The sequence below is a fragment of the Trachypithecus francoisi genome, unplaced genomic scaffold (assembly GCF_009764315.1).
Source record: "Trachypithecus francoisi isolate TF-2019V2 unplaced genomic scaffold, Tfra_2.0 Lachesis_group8, whole genome shotgun sequence".
NCBI classification, from domain to species: Eukaryota; Metazoa; Chordata; class Mammalia; order Primates; family Cercopithecidae; genus Trachypithecus; species Trachypithecus francoisi.
The window spans coordinates 7,625,307-7,643,392 of NW_022681473.1; the positions used below are offsets into that span (position 1 = coordinate 7,625,307).

The 18,086-nt window shown below is 51.2% G+C and overlaps 2 protein-coding genes across 3 annotated transcripts; one reads left to right on the plus strand and one right to left on the minus strand.

Annotated features, from left to right (window-relative positions):
* Positions 1-1,220: 1,220 nt before the first annotated feature.
* CCS (copper chaperone for superoxide dismutase) lies at positions 1,221-14,367 on the minus strand. 2 transcript variants are annotated; one of them, XM_033208076.1, is made up of 8 exons: positions 14,228-14,367; positions 13,809-13,881; positions 8,335-8,472; positions 7,952-8,129; positions 7,068-7,128; positions 1,822-1,899; positions 1,646-1,749; positions 1,221-1,536 (listed from the first exon to the last, which is right to left on the minus strand). In XM_033208076.1, the coding sequence occupies exons 1-8, from the start codon at positions 14,264-14,266 to the stop codon at positions 1,383-1,385; spliced, it is 825 nt and encodes a 274-aa protein (XP_033063967.1). In that variant the 5' UTR covers positions 14,267-14,367; the 3' UTR covers positions 1,221-1,382. The 2 variants fall into 2 exon arrangements, with proteins under 2 accessions (XP_033063967.1, XP_033063968.1); XM_033208077.1 differs by having other exon boundaries at positions 13,809-13,913; positions 14,228-14,340.
* A 19-nt stretch (positions 14,368-14,386) lies between these two features.
* On the plus strand, positions 14,387-17,497 carry CCDC87 (coiled-coil domain containing 87). Its single transcript, XM_033208075.1, has one exon. It carries the CDS (start codon positions 14,516-14,518, stop codon positions 17,021-17,023), a length of 2,508 nt encoding a protein of 835 aa, XP_033063966.1. The 5' UTR covers positions 14,387-14,515; the 3' UTR covers positions 17,024-17,497.
* The last annotated feature ends 589 nt before the right edge of the window (positions 17,498-18,086 follow it).

Consider the following 18,086-nt stretch of genomic DNA (forward strand, 5'->3'; position numbering starts at 1 on the left):
TGAAACCACCTACCCAGTTCCAAGTAGGCAGTGTAGGGGCAAAGTCTGTAGTCTGCCAGCTTACCCTGTCATAAAAGCAGCTTTGTCAAGGATGAGCAAGGCACCCCATGGGGGTGGGGGTACAGGGACAGAATAGATGAGTAGGGAGGCTCTGAACCCGAGGCCCCACAAACTGTTCCCTTGTTAGCACATCCAACCATAGGAAAGGGGAGCTTTGCTAGGGCTGCCTCCAAGGGTCGCACACAGCCTCAGAATCACAGCTGCTGCTCCCTTAATTTTGTGTGACAGGCTCTGTGCCAAGCACTTCACTTATTATGTTAATTAATAATTTTTACTTATGACTGAAAGAAATAAAGTCAGGGTTTTTTTGTTTTGTTTTGTTTTGTTTTGTTTTTGAGATAGAGTCTTGCTCTGTTGCCCAGACTGGAATGCAGTGGTGTGATCACGGTTCACTGCAGCCTCGACCTCCCAGGCTCAAGTGATCCTCCCACCTCAGCCTCCCAAGTAGCTGGGACCACAAGCATGCACCATCACACCCAGCTAATTAAAAAAACTTTTTGTAGAGACGGGGCCTTACTCTCTTCCCTGGCTGGTCTCAAACTCCTGGGCTCAAGAGATCCTCCCACCGTAGCCTTCCGAAGTGCTGGGATTACAGGTATGAGCTACCGTGCCTGGCCTCAAGCCAGATTATCTTAACGGGGATGCATTAGGAGGATTCAGGAGCAGGAGGCAGCTGGCCTCAGGAAAGGCTCAGAGAGGGGACTCCAGAGTAACTGGGATTCTCCAGCAACTCTTAGGTTCTCCCTGCCTCATTCTTCCTTCTTAGCTGACTGGCTTTTTCTGGTGCTCCGCCAGTAAGGCAGGGAGAAGAGGGCCACCAAAACTTCCCATATTCCCAGGTTATGGGTCCAACCACAGGAAGAAACTAAAGCTGGATCTGCTGATTTCTCAGGGAAAGCATGGGCCACCACCGGTCAGATGTTCATTCTGGTTCCAATCAGCCATAGTGGAGGGAGGGGACAGGCCACAAACAGAAATTTGACTGTGGTGGCTCTTCATTATGGCTCCAAGGAGGAAGATGGGGACTTCAGTGTGTGTGTGGGTTTCAATTCAGGTTTGTTTAGCTCCAATGCTAAGGGGTGGCCCTGATACAAAGGGCAGAGGCAGAGCTATGTTCACCAAGCCCATAAGGGGCACAGAGACAAGCACAAAACACCAAATCCCAAATGAAAATAAAACTCATTTGCCAAGGGAACACCGCAGCAGCTCCTGCCCTGTACTGAGCTCTCCAAAGACTGGGCAGGCAAGGTCCCTCTGGCCCCCTCTGGAAGAGGAAAGTGCTCGCCCTGGAGGACAGCAACAGAGCCAAGGTGAGGTCCTGCTCAAAGGTGGGCAGGGGGCTGGGCTGACTCCTTTCGGCCCTTGCCAGCGATGGGCCGGCCTCGCTCCTCCCAGATAGTGAGGCCATCGCAAGAGCAGATCTGCTTGGGGTTCTGGAAGAGGCCAGCGGAGCTCGCGATGATGCCGCAGGCCAACCTGCAGAAGAATGTGTGGTCAGGGTGGGTACTTGTTTAGGTCCCCACCCCTGGGTTCCTCATGCACCATTCGCAGAGCACAGCCTCCTGCAGGGGCCCACACCACTCACCTCTGCCCAGAGTTCCCTGTGATCTTGGATAAGGGATGGCCTCCCCGGCCCAGGTCATCTTCTCCCTCATCAATAATCAGGCTGCGGCCAATCACATCCCACACCTTTGAGGAGAGACGACAGCCTCAGACAATGGACCCTGTTAGGAAGGGTGCCCGCCTTCTTTTCCACCTTACCTTCAGCTTCTCATCCTCCATTCTGAAGATGGCGCAGCCATCAGCATCAGCATGGACATTGCCCAGGTCTCCGCGGTGCTGGAATGAGACCCAGTGTGTATACAGGGGATGTGTACCACATGGTGCCAATCTGCTATCTTCTGACTTCCTGATTCCGATGCCCCTTCCTGCTTCCCCAAAGTACCCATTTCCTGCTATGGGTACCAGTCTGGTAGTTATCTGAGCTCCCCAAGGACTGGGCAGGCAAGGTCCTCTTGGCCCTCTCTGGAAGTGGAAAGTGGTCCAGGAAGTCCTGCACCATCTGAACACTCCCTCCCTGGAGCTGAAATCCTGGGCAGGATGACAGTGGGCTGAAAAGAGCCGGTAGAAGTTTCCCCTGCCTGTGCAGTCATTCCTGTTAGACCAGACTGTTTTTCCAGTGAGGCCATTGCCCAGCACTGCTTCTCAGCCTCCAGTTAGCCCAGTTCTGCAGCCTCCTGATGGCTCTGTGAGCCCTTGGCTGTCTTCAATTCCCATAGGCTTAAGTTGGCCAAGCTTGGCTTCCCTGACCATCATAGGCAGCCAATGTCATTTCCCTGACTCACAGATTCCAGGAACAGAAGGAAACGCAAGGGGCAAAGAGCCTGTCCCAGCCCCTAGAAGCTGGCTCTGCCCTCCTTCTGCTTTGAAGGTAAGAAAAAATGCCATAACACACCCATGAGCACCTCCTAGGTCAGACACACTGTACCAGGCATGGCGGGCAGTATGCAGGTCACCATCCTCCAGGAACTCAGAACATGGTGGGGACCCAGACACAGAACAGATTAGGGGTCATGACACACAGGGTGAATACAACAGTTGGTGTGTTTTGGGGTGATAAGGCCTTACTAGTGAGCCTCAGAAACCCACATCTGTGCAAATAAATTGTCCCCAACCTGACATTTTGGGCAGAAACAAGTGCCTGTGCCAGTGCGGGTGGGCTCCCATGACCTTGCTGCTGAGTAACCAGGCATCTCACTGTGCCACCAACTGATGGGCAGGAAGAAGCGCCAGTTCTGCTTTATCTTATTTTCCAGAGGGACATCTGCTGCTTGCACCTGGCACTTTTCGTTATGCCCTGCATTGGGGACTTGAATAGCAGAAAGATCAAGGAGGGGGAGGTGATACAGAGCCCTGAAGAGTGGTTTGTTTTTTTTTTGCTTGTTTGTTTTTGTTTTGTTTTGATATGAAGTCTCACTGTGATGCCCAGGCTGGAATACAACAGTGTGATCTCGGCTCATAGTAATCTGTGCTTCCCGGGTTCAAGCAATTCTCCTGCCTTAGCCTCCCGAGTAACTGGGATTACAGGCACGCACCACTAGGCCTGGCTGGTTTGTGTATGTCTTTTAATTAATTAATTAATTTTTTGAGACAGAGTCTGGCTGTATTGTCCAGGATGGAGTGCAGTGGTACGATCTGGGCTCACTGCAACCTTCCACCTCCCAGGTTCAAGTGATTCTCCTGTCTCAGCCTCCCGAGTAGGTGAGACTACAGATGCACGCCACCATGCCTGGCTAATTTTGTTTTGTTTTGTTTTTGTTTCTTTTTTTTTTTGAGATGGAGTCTCACTCTGTCACCCAGGCTGGACTGCAGTGGTGTGACCTTGGCTCACTGCAAGCTCTGCCTCCCGGGTTCACGCCATTCTCCTGCCTCAGCCTCCCGAGTAGCTGGGACTACAGGTGCATGCCACCACGCCCAGCTAATTTTTTGTATTTTTAGTAGAGACAGGGTTTCACTGTGTTAACCAGGATGGTCTTGATCTCGTGACCTCGTGATCTGCCCGCCTCAGCTTCCCAAAGTGCTGGGATTACAGGTGTAAGCCACTATGCCAGGCTCAGCTTTTGTATTTTTTTTTTTTTTTTTTTTGAGACGGAGTCTCGCTCTGTCGCCCGGGCTGGAGTGCAGTGGCCGGATCTCAGCTCACTGCAAGCTCCGCCTCCCGGGTTTACGCCATTCTCCTGCCTCAGCCTCCCGAGTAACTGGGACTACAGGCGCCCGCCACACGGATCTCAGCTCACTGCAAGCTCCGCCTCCCGGGTTTACGCCATTCTCCTGCCTCAGCCTCCCGAGTAACTGGGACTACAGGCGCCCGCCACATCGCCCGGCTAGTTTTTTTGTATTTTTTAGTAGAGACGGGGTTTCACCGTGTTAGCCAGGATGGTCTCGATCTCCTGACCTCGTGATCCGCCCGTCTCGGCCTCCCAAAGTGCTGGGATTACAGGCTTGAGCCACCGCGCCCGGCCAGCTTTTGTATTTTTAATAGAGACAGAGTTTCACCATGTTGGTCAGGCTGGTCTCAAACTCCTGACCTCAATTAACCCATCCGCCTCGGCCTCCCAAAGTGCTGGGATTGCAGGCATGAGCCACTGTGCCCAGCTTGAGGAGCAGCCTCAAGGCAGGGGGCAGCCTGGACAGCATGGCTGGAGGCATGACCCAGCAGGAGGAGTTCAGGGAAAGGCAGCCTTTCCAGGCTGTTTCCTCAGCACACAGGCAGGGGCAACAGGCCAGCGGAGTGGGGCATTGAATGTCCACACCAAGAAGCTAGGCCCAGCTTGTACTCTCAGGCACTGGGAGCCAAGACAAGTTTCAGGCAGGGGCATGGCCTGGTTACTCCAGGCTTCAGAACAATCCTCCTAGTGCAGTCTATGAAAAGTAAGGAGTAGAGCAGGTGAGGAGAGAACAGAAGGAAGCTTAGAGATCAGTTAGGAGATGTGCAAGGGACAACCAGGCTGGGATGCAAATTCCTACATGAAATTCTCTTCCATCTGGGAAAAGCAGATGCTAAAACCCAGCAGCAACTTGCCAGTCACTGTGGCCTTGGCTGCTCAACTCCTGCTCAGTTCTTCCTTGTCTAAGTTAAGGGGTTGGGTGAGGTATAGCTTCTGATGCCAGCTCCTTCTGATTCCCTGCCCCACCTGGGGCCCAGGAAGAAAACACAGGTCACAAGGCAGTCTCCTGCCCTTCAGAAACACTCCCTGCCATTCCATGCCTCCAGGGCTTTGCACCTCCCTTGGGCGTGGGCTGGACCTAGTGCCACTTCTAAGATTAGGTTACAAAAGAATGTGGCTTGAGTCTTGGACGCCCTCTCCCAATCTCAATCTCTCTCCCGCTCATTCACTCTGAGGGAAGCCAACTGCCGTGTTATGAGCTGCCCTAGGGAGAGACCCACGTGGCAAAGAACTGATGTCTCTGGCCAACAGCCAGAGGACCTGGGGCCTGCCAACAGCAACATGAGCAAACCTGGAAGCAGATTCTCCCCACGTGGGGCCCTAAGATGACTGCAGCCCCGAGAGAGACCCTGAGCTGCAGGCACCCAGCAAGTCACACACAAATTCCTGCCCCAGAGACAGTATATGTTTGTTGTTTTAAACTCCTAACTTTGGAGTCATTTGATTTGCAGCAGCAGCAGCAGATTACTAATCACTGAGCATAAGCATGGCACTGTGCAATGGACTCTATAGAAATGCCTCTCCAATTTCCCAGAACAGGGAGTAAAAACTTTTGACCATTAGAAATGTGACAGAGTGGTCGGGCACAGTGGCTCACGCCTGTAATCCCAGCACTTTGGGAGGCCAAGGCAGGCAGATTACTTGAGGTTGCGAGTTCAAGTCCAGCCTGGCCAACATGGCAAAACCTCATTTCTACTAAAAATACAAAAAAGAAAAAGAAAAAAAAAAGAAATGTGACAGAGGCCAGGCACGCTAGCTCATGCTCGTAATCCTAACACTGGGAGGCTGAGGAGGGAGGACTGCTTGAGCCCAGCAGTTTGAGACCAGCCTGAGGAATATAGTAACACCTATTTTTTTTTTTTTTTTTGCGATGGAGTCTTGCTCTGTCACCCAGGCTGGAGTGCAGTGGCACGATCTTGGCTCACTGCAAGCTCCGCCTCCCAGGTTCATGTCATTCTCCTGCCTCAGCCTCCCGAGCAGCTGGGACTACAGGCGCCCACCACTACACCCGACTAATTTTTTGTATTTTTTAGTAGAGACGGGGTTTCACTGAGTAATACCCTATTTCTACAAAAAAAAAAAAAAATTAGCTGGGTATGGTGGTACATGCTTGTGGTCCCAGCTATCAGGTGAGGTGGGAGGACTGCTTAAGCCCACGAGTTCAAGGCTGTAGTGAGCCATGATCGCACCACTGCACTCCAGCATGGGCAACAGAGTGAGATCCTATCTCAAAAAAGAAAAGAAAGAAAAGAAAAAAAAAGGAAATAAAGAAGGAAAAGGAAAATAAACAGAAGAAAAAAACAGCATGATAGGTAACAGAGCTGTGAAAAGTCCAAAAATCAGTTACATGCATTAAGAAACACATACCATGGTTTCATTTGCTTTATGGCATAAGGTTGCAAACCCATCGAGATAGAAAATGGCACAGTCAGAGCCGGGCACAGTGGCTCACACCTGTAATTCCAGCACTTTGGGAGGCTGAGGTGGGCGGATCGCTTGAGGTCAGGACTTTGAGACTGCCTGACCAACCTGGTGAAACCCCATCTCTACTAAAAATACAAAAATTAGCCGGCTGTGGTGGTGTGTACCTATAGTACCAGCTACTAGGGAGGCTGAGGCAGGAGAATTGTTTGAACTTGGGAGGCGGAGGTTGCAGTGAGCTGGGACCACACCATTGCACTCTAGCTTGGGCAATAAGAACAAAACTCCATCTCAAAAAATAAAGTAAAAAAATCAAATGATTGAGTAACTAACAATACAACTAGTACTCAGATAAGGCAAAAAATCATTAAGGCAATACGCAATTCCCTGAAGATTGGGAAATGATTCTCTGCTGAAAAATGAAACTCCAGGACCAGGGGTGTTAGGGAGCACCAGGGACGGCCTTTTCAGTTTAGGTAAAACCCTCAACTTCCATATTTCACTTCCTCCCACTGCCCCTGCCCCTCAGGCAGATGAATGATTCACTCTGGGCTCCAGGGCCTCTTGCAGGCTCCTACAAAGATTATCTCACTACCTGGAAAGCACGGAATTCAGTGATCCCCCCCCCCAGAGACTGTGAGCTCCTTGGGTCAGGCACTGGGGCTGTAATCTATTGTATCCCCTGGTCTTTGATCACAGAAAGTGTCAACAAATGTTTCCAAACTCAGCAAAACAAAGTGAGAGGAAAAGACTCCACTAAAAAGGAATCACACTGTTAAGATGCCAAGAGTTGCCTGCCCTGCCTCTGAGACTTTAGGTTCTCTCTCAGCTCAAGCCCAAAACCAGACAGACACTTACCCGGTCAGAGTCCTGGGGGCCCCCATGAGATGCTCCATCAGGGTTAAAGTGGTCCCCACAGCTAAGAAAGAAAGGAAACAGGTGGGCAGGAAAGCAGCTCACAGAGCAGGTGCTCTACCCTCTCACCTATCTATATTTGCTTCATTCATTCATTCAACAAACAGGCCTACTCTGTGCTAGGCTTTGGGTAGAGGGCACCGAGAAGAATCAGACATGGGTCCTGTCCTCAATAAGCTTCTGGCTCAGGGGAGTCACAGATGAGTAAACAACTAGTTATATCACAGCATAACTAACACCATGGGGACCCTTCCTTTCCTGTGTCCAGAAGTCCCCTTCCATCTCAGAGGCAGTAAGGTGGTTACAAGCAGGACCTTCAACATCAAATTTTTTTTTTTTCTTGAGACAGTGTTTTGCCCTGTCGCCCCTGAGCTGGAGAGCAGTGGTGCAATCTCAGCTCACCACAACCTCCACTTCCTGAGTTCAAGTGATTCTCCTGCTTCAGCCTCCCAAGTAGCTGGGATTACAGGCACATGCCACTGCGCTCGGCTAATTTTTTTTGTATTTTTAGTAGAGATGGGGTTTCACCATGTTGGCCAGGCTGGTCTTGAACTCCTGACCTCAGGTGATCCGCCCACCTCGGCCTCCCAAAGTTCTAGGATTACAGGTGTGAGCTACTGTGCCCAGCCAAAGTCAGATCTTGACTCAAATCCCAACTCTACCTTTTACCTGCTCTGGACCTTTGGCAAGTCATTTAACCTCCGTGAGCCTCAGTTTCCTCATCTGGAGGTTGTGCCTGTGTGCATGTGCCTCACAGAGTATTGGTGAGGGGCAAGTGTGAAAATGTGTAGCTGAGGATGCTACTGGGGAGACTTCGGACAACTCACCTGTTGCAGTTGTTTGTGAGGTCCCCATACTGATGGACATGGAGTCCATGCAACCCAGGCTCCAGGCCATCAATAGTTCCCTCGATGAGGCAGCGCTCAGGGCTCAGCTGTAGGAAGCGCACCACCCCCTGCACGGGGCCAGGCCCCCCCAGGATGGCCACTGCTGCTCCCAGATTCTCTGCAAGGTATTAGATACTTGGGTTGGCTTGCCACCTCACCCAGCACACCTCTTTAGCAGCTCGGGAAGGGCAGGGAGTCTCACATAATTTTCACACCTTCTTCAAAGCCACGCCAACCCAGAGCCCAAGAATCCTATGGTTAGATTTGTACCAGCTCGGAGCCACCTCCCTCCCAGAGGGGCCAAGGCCATAATGGTCACTCACGCAACTGGTCGCTGCCCATGCCCTTGAGTACTGCCTGCCGCCCCGTGCCTTCCAGGAGAGCCTGCACCTCCTGGCTGGGCAGAGTGGTGTGTACCAAGACCATCTGATTCTCCAAGTGCACCTCCACATCCTGGACACCTGGCAAGAGAGAGAGGGAAGAGGGCAACAGAGGCTGGCACCCAGTGCTGGCAGCAGGAAACAGAGAAACAGACAGCAATTCTCCATCCCCATTTCCACCAAACTTCCCACGGCCAGAGGCAAGCTACTTTGTAACTGTGTAACCCTGAGTAAGCCTCCTCACTTCTGAGTCTGTTTCTTTTCATACAAATTGGGATAATGCCACCTTGCCTCCAGGATTTATGTGAGTCCTAATACTCATCAGGCATTATTTATAACTTTGGAAATACACATAATTCTTTTTAAAGCGGTATTTTTTTCTTTTGTAAAGTGGGCTATCCATAGCAGCATTATTCACAATAGCCAAAAGATAAAAATAACCCAAATGTCCATCAACTAAGGAACAGATAAAATGTAGTATCCATACAATGAAATACTATTCAGGAACGAAGTGCTGATGCATGCTACAACATGGACGGACCTTGAAACATTATGCTATGTGAAAGCCAGTCACAAAGCCACATATATTATATAATGCCATGTACATGAGATGTCTAGAATAGGCAAATCCACAGAGACAGAAAATATCCTTCCCGTAGGAGAGAGCTTAATTTTTTTTTTTGTTTTTTAGACAGAGTCTCACTCTGTTGCTCAGACTGGAGTGCAGTGGCAGGATCCTGGCTCACTGCAACCTCCTCCTGCCATATTCAAGCAATTCTCTTGTCTCAGCCTCCCAAGTAGCTGGGATTACAAGCATTAACCACCATGCCCGGCTAATTATTGTATTTTTAATAGAGATGGGGTTTCACCATGTTGGCCAGGATGGTCTCGAACACCTGGCCTCAGGTGATCCACCCACCTCGGCCTCCCAAAGTGCTAGGATTACAGTCATGAGCCACCATGCCAATGCACTCCAGCCTGGGTGACAGAGCAAGACTCCATCACAGAAAAACAACAACAACAACAAAAAAGAGAACAAAATAGGCCGGGTGCGGTGGCTCACGCCTGTAATCCCAGCAGTTTGGGAGGGTGAGGTCTGTGGATCACCTGAGGTCAGGAGTTTGAGACCAACCTGGCCAACATGGTGAAACCCTGTCTCTACCAAAAATATAAAAATTTGCCAGACACGGGGGTGCGCACCTGTAGTCCCAGCTACTCGGGAAGCTAGGGCACAAGAATTGCTTGAACCCAGGAGGCGGAGGTTGCAGTAAGCCGAGATTGCACCACCGCACTCCAGCCTGGGTGAAAAAGTGAGACTCTGTCTCTGAAATAAAATAAAATAAGGCCGGGCGCGGTGGCTCAAGCCTGTAATCCCAGCACTTTGGGAGGCCGAGACAGGCGGATCACGAGGTCAGGAGTTCAAGACCATCCTGGCTAACACGGTGAAACCCCGTCTCTACTAAAAAATACAAAAAAAAAACTAGCCGGGTGAGGTGGCGGGCGCCTGTAGTCCCAGCTACGCGGGAGGCTGAGGCAGGAGAATGGCGTGAACCCGGGAGGCAGAGCTTGCAGTGAGCTGAGATCCGGCCACTGCACTCTAGCCTGGGCGACAGAGTGAGACACCGTCTCAAAATAAATAAATAAATAAATAAATAATAAATAAAATAAAAGGAAATCCTATATCCCTTAGCTATCACCCTCCTATTCTGCCACCCACCCCTGCCACCAATCTATTTTCTGTCTTTTTTTTTTTTTTTTTTTTTTTGAGATGGAGTCTCGCTCTGTCACCTAGGCTGGAGTGCAGTGGCACAATCTCAGCTCACTGAAACCTCCACCTCCCTGGTTTAAGTGATTCTCCTTCCTCAGCCTCTGGAGTAGCTGGTACTACAGGCATACACCACCACCACGTTCGGCTAATTTTTTTGTATTTTTTTCTTTTAACAGACACGGGGTTTCACTATGTTGGCCAGGCAGCTCTCGAACTCCTAACCTCAGGTCATCTGCCTGCCTCAGTCTCCCAAAGTATTGAGATTACAGGGCATGAGCCATCAGGCCTGGCTCCGGCCTAGGATTTCTTTATGAAGTGATAAAAATGTAAAACTGACAGTGGAGAGATGGTTGCACAACTCTAAAAATACTACAAACAGATGAAGTGTATCCTTTAAATGGGTGATTTTTTTTTTTTTTTTTGAGACAGAGTCTCGCTCTGTCGCCCAGGCTGGAGCGTAATGGCACAATCTCGGCTCACTGCAATCTCCACCTCCTGGGTTCAGGCAATACTTCTGTCTCAGCCTCCAAAATAGCTGGCACTACAGACATGCGCCACCACATCCGGCTAATATTTTGTATTTTTAGTAGAGACGAGGTTTCACCATGTTACCCAGAGGCTGGTCCCGAACTCCTGAGCACAAGTGATCCACCCACCTTGGCCTCCCAAATTGTTGGGACTACAGGTGTGAGCCACTGCGCCTGGCCTAAATGGGTGATTTTTATAATACATGAATGATATATTTTTTTATTTTCGAGATGGAGCCTTGCTTTGTCACCTAGGCTGGAGCACAGTGGCACGATCTTGGCTCACTGCAACCTCTGCCTCCTGGGTTCAAGCAATTCTCCTGCCTTAGCTTCTCATGTAGGTAGGACTACTGACATGCGCCCCCATATCTGACTAATTTTTCTGAGTATTTTTAGTAGAGACAGGGTTTCACCAGGTTGACCAGGCAGGTCTTGAAGTCAGTTGTCTGCTGGGTGTGCTGGCTCACACCTATAATCCCAGCACTTTGGGAGGTTGAGGCAGGATCACATGAGGCCAGGAGTTCGATACCAGCCTTGCCAACATGGCAAAACTCCATCTTTAGTAAAAGTACAAAAATTAGGCAGGCAGCCGGGCGCGGTGGCTCAAGCCTGTAATCCCAGCACTTTGGGAGGCCGAGACGGGCGGATCACGAGGTCAGGAGATCGAGACCATCCTGGCTAACACGGTGAAACCCTGTCTCTACTAAAAATACAAAAACTAGCCGGGCGAGGTGGCGGGCGCCTGTAGTCCCAGTTACTCGGGAGGCTGAGGCAGGAGAATGGCGTAAACCCGGGAGGCGGAGCTTGCAGTGAGCTGAGATCCGGCCACTGCACTCCAGTCCGGGCGACAGAGCGAGACTCCACCTCAAAAAAAAAAAAAAAAAAAAAATTAGGCAGGCATGGTGGTGCACATCTGTAATCCCAACTACTCGGGAAGCTGAGGTGGGAGAATCGAATGAACCGTGAAGTGGAGGCTGCAGTGAGCTGAGACAGTGCCACTGCACTCCAGCCCAAGCAACAGAGCAGAACAAAACCCTGTCTCAAAAATATATATATATATCACACTGGCTTTTATGTGCAAAAGCTATTAGAGGGGGCAAAAGAAGCAGTGGGAAACCCATCAAAGGATGAGGTTCTTACACAGGCTAGGGAAAGGCGGGGTGGACTGCAGCAGTGTGGAGGCCTAAGTATGTTTTGGACACACAGCAGATAAGATGTCCTGATGACAGGCTTCGGCATAGGAGAGTTCCCAGACCCTGGGGTCTCCAGAGAAGAGCTGATTCTCTGCTCCTGAAGTGGGAAGCTCCTTGTCACTATGCACCTCCTGAACTCTTGACTGAGTCTGAACCAAGACGGAGGCTGGTTCCTTAGCTAAGCAGCCATTCAGTTTGCTCCTTAAGACTGGCAGACCTTGGAATGTGGCCAGGCCCACCCTTGGTTGGCTCAGAGCCCAATGAGGGAGAAAACAGAAGGCCACAGAGAACACCAGGGCAAGTGATAGAGATTCTAGGGGGTGAGCCTTGGGCTGGGTGCTCCTCCTGCTTACCTCTTAAGAAGGCCTTCCCCCAGGCCTCCTGAGATGGCAACTCTCTTTCTCTGTGTGTGTGCATTCTAGAAAACTACAACTTCCTTTCCGGGCCCCATGAGAAAGCCAAGCCGGACCAGAAAACACAGAGTCACCAGACTTTTATCTTTATCTGGTGCCTAAGAAACATGCTGAGGGCTGAAAACTGAGCCGGGTCCAAGAGAAAGGCCAACTGTCTGCTCTCCTGGCAAGCAAGTTGTACAGGAAGTGGAGGGCTCACTCACCACCCCAAAACACATAGTCTAAGCAAACCCAGCTTCAACATTGCCCCCTCCAGCCTCCTTCCATCCAGATCACCACCTGTAAGGCCTTCCTCTCATAATCCCTTAGGATTTACTGGGCTGTTACTACATGCCAAAGACTTTTCTAAGTGCTTTTTTTGTATTAACTCAGTTACTCTTCAGGACAATCCTCCAGAGTAGCTTCTATTATCATCCCCCATTTAACACGGAAGAAACAGAAACATGAAAAGTAACACGCATGAAGTCTTAGTGCCATTAAGTGGCAAAGAGGGGGTTTGAACTCTAGAGCTCACACCCCTAACCACTTTACAAAGTCCACCACTACCAGGGTCCCAGGTTCAGAAGCCATCTCATCTCATTCCCTCTCAGGATTGCTCTTCCCACGAAGCATTCTGTGAATGCCATCCAGGCAACGCTTGCATGCTCATTTCCACCTGAGTGTAGGGGATGTGCCTGATACCCATGTGAACTCTTCTCCCTAAAAAGCCCCAGTGTCTGGTCCATACCTACCAAATGACTTTTTTTTTTTTTTTTTTTTGAGACAGGGTCTCACTCTGTCACCCAGCCTGGAGTGCACTGGCGCAATCCAACTCACTGCAGCCTCCACCTCCTGGGCTCAAGTGATCCTCCTGCCTCGGCCTCCCCAGTGCTGGGACTACAGGTGCGCACCATGACGCCCAGCTAATTTTTGTATTTTTTATAGAGAAGAGTTTTCACCATGTTGCTCAGGCTGGTCTCAAACTCCTGGACTTGAGCAATCCACCCACTTCGGCGTCCCAAAGTGTTGGGATTACAGGCATGAGCCACTGAGCCTGGCCTGGATGAACACTTAACAGAATCAAAGGAAGCCAGTTCCCGAGCCATGCTGGTGGCTCTACCTTTCCAGATCTTTCTAATTGTGCCAGGTCACCTCCAGACCAGCTGGCCTTTTAAGAACCAGAAGCTACTCAAGATGGTATAGGGCCAGCACTGCTGTTTGCTTTGTCAAGATTATGTTGTTTCCCAAGCAAAAACTGCCTGTTTTCCAAAGAACTCCTTCAGCCTAGCTCCTCAGTCTCTGGGGCATGTGAGGTTCAGCACAGCAAGACAAGCAGTTAGAACCTGTCAGGGCAAGCTGGACAGCTGTACTCTAGGCTCTGCCTCCAGGTCTGTGTGTAACTCTGAGAACATTCCTTCCACTCTCTGGGGTTCAGTTTCTGCATCTGTAAAATGGGAGTAGGGTTCGTCTAATAGATTCGCCTGGTCCCTCCCAGAGGCCTCTGGACTGTCCGCAGAAAAGTTTACCCTGTTCTTACCTGCCACCCCTTGCAGGGACTTGCGCACAGCGTCCACACAGCTCTGACAGGTCATCTGCACCGCGAACTCCAACTGCAAGGGCGGCAGGGACCGAACGATGATCGCTGGGGAAGTGCGTTGGTATGACTTTGTTTCACCACCTACCTACCCTATGACCACCCCAAGGGTCTGGGAACAAGCCCCCACGTAACCCCTCTTCAAGCACCTTCTTTATGATCACTCATGACCATTCCAGGGCCATGGGAGTCACCCCCCAACACTCATGCAGGGCCCCTGCTACCCTCGCATGCTAGTTTCATCCCGTGGCCCCAGGCCCCAACCCAAGTGCTCACTCCTTCCCCTCTTCCCAAGGTAACGATCACTCCAGGGGCCGAGGCTCTCTGCCCAGCGAGGCTCCACACGAAGCCTCAACCCTCACCGTGCAGAGAGTCCCCTGGTTCCCCGAGTCCGAAGCCATTCTGGACCCAGTCACCAGCCCGAAACGCGGAACTCTTCGGACGCAGGAGGATCAACCAGCGCAGCGTCGCGGGGACTGAGCCTCAAAAGACACCCCTAACTCCGCCTCCTAGTGCGTGCGCACGCAAGGCCCTGCCCAGTCAGCCGCCGGGTGGCGGCCGCGCAGGCGCACTCGGGCCCTCGGGCTCCTGGTTGCCTTAGTAACCACTCGGCTTTCTGTTAGCGGACGGTGGCAGCCGCAGGCCCTAAGATGGAGCCTTCGAAGCACGAACCTGAGCTCCAGTGGTTTTACCACCAGTTGCTGCGTCCGCTGTCGCTCTTCCCCACTAGGGCGACGTCCCCAGAGCCTCAGAAGCGCCCCACGCAGGAGGGCCGGATTCTACAGTCCTTCCCTCTCGCGAAGCTGACGGTGGCGTCGTTGTGCAGCCAGGTGGCCAAGCTGCTTTCCAGCAGCGGGATGGCAGCGCGAGTGCCTCCTGAGGCTCGACTACGTCTCATCAAGGTCATCCTGGACGAGCTGAAGTGCAGTTGGCGGGAGCCGCCCGCCGAACTTAGTCTGAGCCACAAAAACAACCACAAGCTGCGGAAGCGGCTCGAGGCCTACGTGCTGCTGAGCAGTGAGCAGCTCTTCTTGCGCTACTTGCACCTGTTGGTGACCATGTCGACCCCCAGAGGGGTCTTCACTGAATCAGCCACGCTCACCCGATTGGCCGCCAGCCTTGCCAGGGACTGCACACTCTTCCTCACTAGTCCCGACGTCTACCGTGGCCTGCTCACCGACTTCCAGGCCCTGCTGAGGGCAGAGCAGACCTCTGGAGGTGTGGACAAGCTGCGCCCTGTCTGCCCCGCTGGGACATTCAAGTTGTGCCCTATCCCCTGGCCTCACAGCACTGGCTTCGCCCAAGTGCAGTGCTCTAACCTCAACCTGAACTACCTCATCCAACTCAGCCGTCCACCAGAGTTTCTCAATGAGCCAGGAAAGATGGATCCAGTGAAGGAATTGAAGTCCATCCCTCGGTTGAAGAGGAAGAAGCCTCTCCACTGGCCACCCTCCATAGGAAAGAGAGAAATCGACATCAGTTCCTCACAGATGGTGTCGCTGCGCAGCTATCCTGTGGCCCCCACCAGTAGGGCTTCCCCCTTGCCTTTCTACTCTGAGCTCCGGAGAGGCCAATCCATGCCCTCCCTGCGTGAGGGCTGGAGGCTAGCAGATGAGTTGGGCCTTCCTCCACTCTCATCTCGCCCCTTAACCCCGCTGGTCTTGGCTAGAGAGAGCAAACCAGAGCTGACTGGGCACATCGTGGCTGAGGATCTGAAGCAGTTGATAAAGAAGATGAAGTTGGAGGGGACTCGCTACCCACCACTGGACTCAGGCCTGCCTCCTCTCCTTGGGGTTGTGACCCGTCACCCAGCTGCAGGGCATCGCCTGGAGGAGCTGGAGAAGATGTTGAGGAACCTCCAGGAGGAAGAAACCTCTGGGCAGTGGGACCCCCAGCCCCCCAAATCCTTTCCACTTCACCCACAGCCAGTGACCATTACTTTGAAGCTTAGAAATGAGGTCGTGGTCCAGGTGGCTGCCGTACGGGTCTCTGATAGAAACTTCTTAGACTCTTTCCACATCGAGGGGGCCGGAGCCTTGTATAACCATCTGGCTGGTGAACTGGATCCCAAAGCCATTGAAAAAATGGATATTGATAACTTTGTTGGCAGTACTACCAGGGAGGTCTACAAGGAGTTGATGAGCCATGTCTCTTCTGACCACTTACATTTCGATCAAGGGCCCCTAGTTGAGCCTGCAGCAGATAAAGACTGGTCAATCTTCCTGTCCTCAGCCTTTCTACGTCAAGAAAAACAGTCTCAAATCATCAACCCTGAGCTGGTTGGACTTTACTCCCAGAGAGCAAACACTTTACAGTCCAACACTGAGATGATGCCCTCCCTCCCATCACCCCAAGCTACCAAAAGCTGGGAGAAGTGGTCAAACAAGGCCTCCTTGATGAACTCGTGGAAAACCACCTTGTCTGTGGATGACTACTTCAAGTACCTCACCAACCATGAAACAGATTTCCTTCATGTCATCTTTCAAATGCATGAAGAAGAGGTTCCTGTGGAGATTGTGGCTCCTGTCAGAGAGTCCCTAGAGATTCAGCACCCTCCCCCATTGGTAGAAGATGAAGAACCAGACTTTGTGCCAGGAGAGTGGGATTGGAACACCGTGCTAGAGCACAGGCTAGGAGCTGGGAAGACCGCCCACCTGGGAGAATCTCACAAAATCCTGAGCCTGCAGAAGCGTCTGGAACAACTGTGGTCTGTGCTTGAGGTCCCCAACAAGGACCAGGTGGACATGGTCATTAAATACAGTTCCAAAGCCCGCCTGAGACAGCTGCCTTCATTGGTGAATGCCTGGGAGCGAGCCCTGAAGCCCATCCAGCTGCGGGAGGCATTGCTGGCGAGACTAGAGTGGTTTGAGGGACAAGCTTCCAACCCCAACCGCTTCTTCAAAAAGACCAACTTGAGCTCCAGTCACTTCCTGGAGGAGGATCAGATCCGAAGCCATCTCCACAGGAAGCTCAACTTAATGGAGTCTTCTTTGGCTTCTCTCCTGGAGGAGATTGAGTTAATCTTTGGCGAGCCAGTGATCTTCAAGGGGCGGCGCTACCTGGACAAGATGAAGAGTGACAAAGTGGAGATGCTCTATTGGCTGCAACAGCAGCGGCGGGTTCGCCACCTGGTCTCAGCCCTGAAGGATCCCCATTAGTCAGCCAGCCTTTAGTAGCTCCTGGGAATACCCCTATTATGCCTTGACCAGGCCTAGTGCCCTCAAATGCCTCCCTCACCCCCAAATGGCCAGCAGCTCATCTAGACCTCTTTACTGCTTTGGAAGAAGAAATATTTGTCTATATCTGGGAGCAGAGGGGGTTCAGGAACATTATGCTTCCAACTATGAAGGGATTTAGACTAAAATTATTGTTTTCTTAGTGAAATTCTCATAAAAGAATCCCCAAGCCTAGTAGTCCCATTATGTCAAGCCTTGCACAATACAACCCAAATCTCCTAGATCAAAAGAACTGAGACCTTGGAGTTCATTGTAGTGGGAAAGGTCAGACAGAGGCAAAGTTGATCTTTGGAACAACTCACTTTAGCATTCCTATCACACTACATTAAATTGTCACCTCTTTTAGTTCTCAAACACTATTAGGAAGACTAAAATTAATTAAATTTTTACCGATTACATGCACATGGTACAAAATATACCAGGATGTGTACTGAAAAGTAAGCCTTCCCGTACCCACCTCCAATATCTCAGTTTCCTGCCGTGGGGACAAGTGTTAACAATTTTTTAATAATTTTTTTTTTTTTTTTTTTGAGACAGAGTCCCACTCTGTTGCCCAGGCTGGAGTGCAGTGGTGTGATCTCGGCTCACTGCAACCTCTGCCTCCCTGGTTCAAGCGATTCTCCTGCCTCAGCCTCCTGAGTAGCTGGGACTACAGCCACCTGCCACCACACCTGGCTTTTTTTTTGTATTTTTAGTATAGAGGGGGTTTCACCATGTTGGCCAGGCTGGTCTCAAACTCCTGAGCTCAGGCGATCCACCTGCTTTAGCGTCCCAAAGTGCTGGGATTACAGGAGTGAGCCACAGCACCTGGATTTTTTTTTTTTTCCAGTTTTAGAGATGGGGTCTTGCTCTGTTGCCCAAGCTGGAGTGCAGTGGCCTATTCATAGCTCACTGCAGCTTGAACTCTTGGGCTCAAGCAATCCTCCTGCCTCAGCCTCCTGAGTAGCTGGGACTACAGCTGCTTACCACCCCACCTGGCTAATTT

Bases quoted from the DNA above. Each gene is read 5' to 3' on its own strand.
- CCS (XM_033208076.1), bottom strand. From the start codon at position 14,266: ATGGCTTCGGACTCGGGGAACCAGGGGACTCTCTGCACG. The intron at 8,473-13,808 runs GTAAGAACAGGG...CTCTCTTGCCAG, and splicing joins GTCCCTGCAAGGGGTGGCAG to GTGTCCAGGATGTGGAGGTG. The intron at 7,129-7,951 runs GTGAGTTGTCCG...TTTCTTTCTTAG, and splicing joins CTCACAAACAACTGCAACAG to CTGTGGGGACCACTTTAACC.
- CCDC87 (XM_033208075.1), top strand. From the start codon at position 14,516: ATGGAGCCTTCGAAGCACGAACCTGAGCTCCAGTGGTTTTACCACCAG.